The 3137-nt window shown below is 54.2% G+C and overlaps 1 protein-coding gene across 1 annotated transcript in view; it reads left to right on the top strand.

Annotated features, from left to right (window-relative positions):
- LOC106812646 (cAMP-regulated phosphoprotein 21-like) overlaps positions 1–3137 on the top strand; it is a gene marked incomplete at its 5' end in the record, with an annotated part of 30811 nt that overhangs the window by 14430 nt on the left and 13244 nt on the right. The window contains 2 exon segments of the mRNA XM_014816568.1: positions 477–666; positions 2319–2464. Of these exon segments, the coding sequence (XP_014672054.1) occupies positions 477–666; positions 2319–2464 (336 nt within the window).

The following is a 3137-nucleotide window of genomic DNA, read 5'->3' on the forward strand; positions in this document are numbered from 1 at the left end:
CGTGTGTGTGATTTTTCATCGGCAGGGCAAGCGTATCTGAACACGGACGGGAGCGTGTACCGACACTCAGTGTGCTCGTCGCTGCCCGGCCCAGCCCAGCAACAGCCGCCGGGTGCCCCGCCCCCACAACAGCAGCAGCAGCAGCAGCAGCAGCAGCAGCCCGCTCCCGCACCGCTACCACCCTCCCAGCCATCGCCGCAGCCACAACAAGCACAATTCTATGCAGCAGCAGCAGCAGCGGCAGCGGCGGCGGCTGCTGCTGCTGCTGCACCTGTCATCCCACCCACGCAGCACCAGCAGCAGCAGCAGCAGCAGCAGTAGCAGCAGTAGCAGCAGCAGCGGCGGCGGCGGCGGCGGGTGAGGCCCGACCAAACACGAACCCCGTGACTGAAAGACATGCACCTCACGGACCTCACAAACCAACCTGACACTAGCGGTGGCGGTGCTGACGTAGCTACGTTGTGTTTACCCCGCAGCAGGTAGCGTCCCCTAGTCAGGTGGCTACGAACGGCGGCGGAGCAGTGGTCAGCGGTGGGGAGGTGGCGCCACCGCAGCCGCAGATGCTGACGCCGCCGACGGTCGTGCCGCAGGCCGGACAGTTCATCTGGGCCGTCTCGAACCTGGAGTCGATACCGCCGGGGGCCGTGTTGATCAATCCACAGACAGGTGAGTTAGTTCCACCTAGTACTGTGCTGGTCAACCCACGAAGAGGTGAGTTGGTGCGTGCGTGTGAGCGGGTGCGTTCGTGCGTGCGTGCATGCGTGCGAGAGTGCGTGCGTGTGTGCGTGCGAGAGTGCGTGCGTGCATGCTTGCGTGCGTGCAGGCGTGCGTGCGTGCATGCGGGCGTGCGTGCGTGCGTGAGTGAGTGCGGGTGTGAGTGCGTGAGTGCGTGCGAGCATGTGTGCATGAGTGAGTGCGTGCCTGCATGCGTGCGTGACTGCGTGCGTGCGTGCGTCCGTGCAGGCGTGCGTGCATGCGTGAGTGCGTGCAGGCGTGCGTGCAGGCGTGCGAGCGAGCGTGCGTGCGTGAGTGCGTGCGGGTGTGAGTGCGTGAGTGCGTGCGAGCGTGTGTGCATGAGTGAGTGCGTGCCTGTCTGTGTGCGTGCGAGCGAGCGTGCGTGCGTGCGTGCGTGACTGCGTGCGTGCGTGAGTGAGTGCGTGTGAGTGTGCATGAGTACGTGCAAGCGTGTGTGCGTGAGTGCGAGCGTGAGTGCGTGCGTGCGTGTGAGCGTGTGCGTGCGTGTGAGCGTGACTGCGTGCGTCGTGCGAGCGTGCGTGCGTGCGTGCGTGCGTGCATGCGTGCGTGCGTGACTGCGTGAGTGCATGCGTGCTTGCAAGCGTGTGTGCGCACGTGCATGCGAGCAAGCGTGCGTGCGTGCGTGACTGCGTGCGTGAGTTCGTGCGTGCGTGCGTGCCAGCATGCGTGCGTGCGGTGGCTTTTTGAGTTGTTGGGTGGGTGCGGTAGTCAGTTAGTCAGTTGGTCAGTGTAGTTGACTGTGTGTCAACCTGAAGTGTGTGGGCTAACCCACACGAAAAACACCCAAGCTCATTTCACTGCCTAGGGATCATGATGGTCACACTGCAAAAGGTGAGTTTCGATTCTACCTTGTGGGTGTGATGGTTCACCCACAAACTGGTAAATGAAATCGACTAGTATCATGTTGGTCACTGTACAATCTGTTGGGTTCGTGGCTGAAACGGATGTCTTATCCAGAATAAACAGTACCTGAACAGTTTTATATAACGTTGTACACGTTTTTACCTTGCACGACAAATTTATCTGAAGAGTTTATAACTTGTTGTGTTAATTATCAAACCCCTCCCCCCCAGATCTTCAACCTAAAACTGTTCAACATTAGAACGGACATTGTGAGACGACTATCATGAGGAGGCCAGCTGCCGTGCATATTCTGATTCTGATTCACTCGCACCACGCATGCCGCGCTCTGTTATTGCTAAAAAGAAGGGGGGAGGGCGAAAGCTTTGCCTTTGTCTACCCTTGGGAAGTATTTATGAGTAATTGACTAGTAACAGATAGCATTGTAGTAGCGTGTACATTTATGACCGTATGTCTGCAGTTGTGTTATGTGTTGACTGTCACATATTAGATATATATTGCTATGTGTAATGCTATTTTGACGTTGCATACTATCTATTATACTATTATACTATACTGTACATGTACGGATTATTAGATATTAGCTACATATTGTGTGTAATATTAGTTTGACGTTCCACGCTATTCTAATGCACAGGTAATTAAGCGAAATGTACTTGGCGGTGATTTAACGCAACGGCGTTGTTTGCTGGTTGTTTCAGAGTCACTAGGTTGTGATAAACCGACATACGCCACAGCGCCGACGCTGTTCATGCCAAAGCCTCACTCGCAGCACGTCACGCCCGCCAGCTCCACCAGCCAATCGCCACAGCCGTCTGGACGCCAGTCACTCAGCCCGCGTGTAGAGGTGCGAGACCCTAGCATTATAGAACGCGTGGGCGTGCGCGCCTCTCGCTGCCTTGTATGTTACGTACGCCGTTACGTGTGTTATGTATTTGTAATCCTTTTCTAGTTTGTTTATTTGTGATCGTTAATTTTGTCAGTTTGCTTAGGCTCTTTGTTTTGTTGATTATCTTGTCTGTGTTGGTTGCATGCATTCTTACATCCTTCTCGTTTGTAAACTGCGGTCTTGGTTATTTTAATACGCTTCTTTCTTCTTTGTTCTAATCTTAATTGTTTACGAATCTCTGTATCGGTTGTTAGTACCCCCTCCTTGACTTGCTTGCTTTGTTTAAACAGAGTGAACATCAGTAATGTGCTTTCATTGTGCATTAATGCACAAGCTTCAGTAGCACGCTATGTAGTTATGTAGTGATAAGACTCAGTGATGGAAGCACAGTCTTGAACTCCGTGTCCTTATTCACACGATTATTCTCCGAGAGACTTTCTTCCCGTGTAAACACCCTGTAAGCATGGTTGGGGGTTACCGCATCGACGCACAATCAGAGACGCGCACACCCCGTGTGCTAGTTCGCAGTAGCAGTAGTAGCAGTAGTAGTAGTAGCAGCAATAGCAGCAGCAGTAGCAGCAGCAGCAGCAGCAGTAGCAGCAGCAGCAGTAGCAGCAGCAGCAGTAGCAGC

Source organism: Priapulus caudatus, unplaced genomic scaffold (genome assembly GCF_000485595.1).
Source record: "Priapulus caudatus unplaced genomic scaffold, Priapulus_caudatus-5.0.1 Scaffold671, whole genome shotgun sequence".
NCBI classification, from domain to species: domain Eukaryota; kingdom Metazoa; phylum Priapulida; class Priapulimorpha; order Priapulimorphida; family Priapulidae; genus Priapulus; species Priapulus caudatus.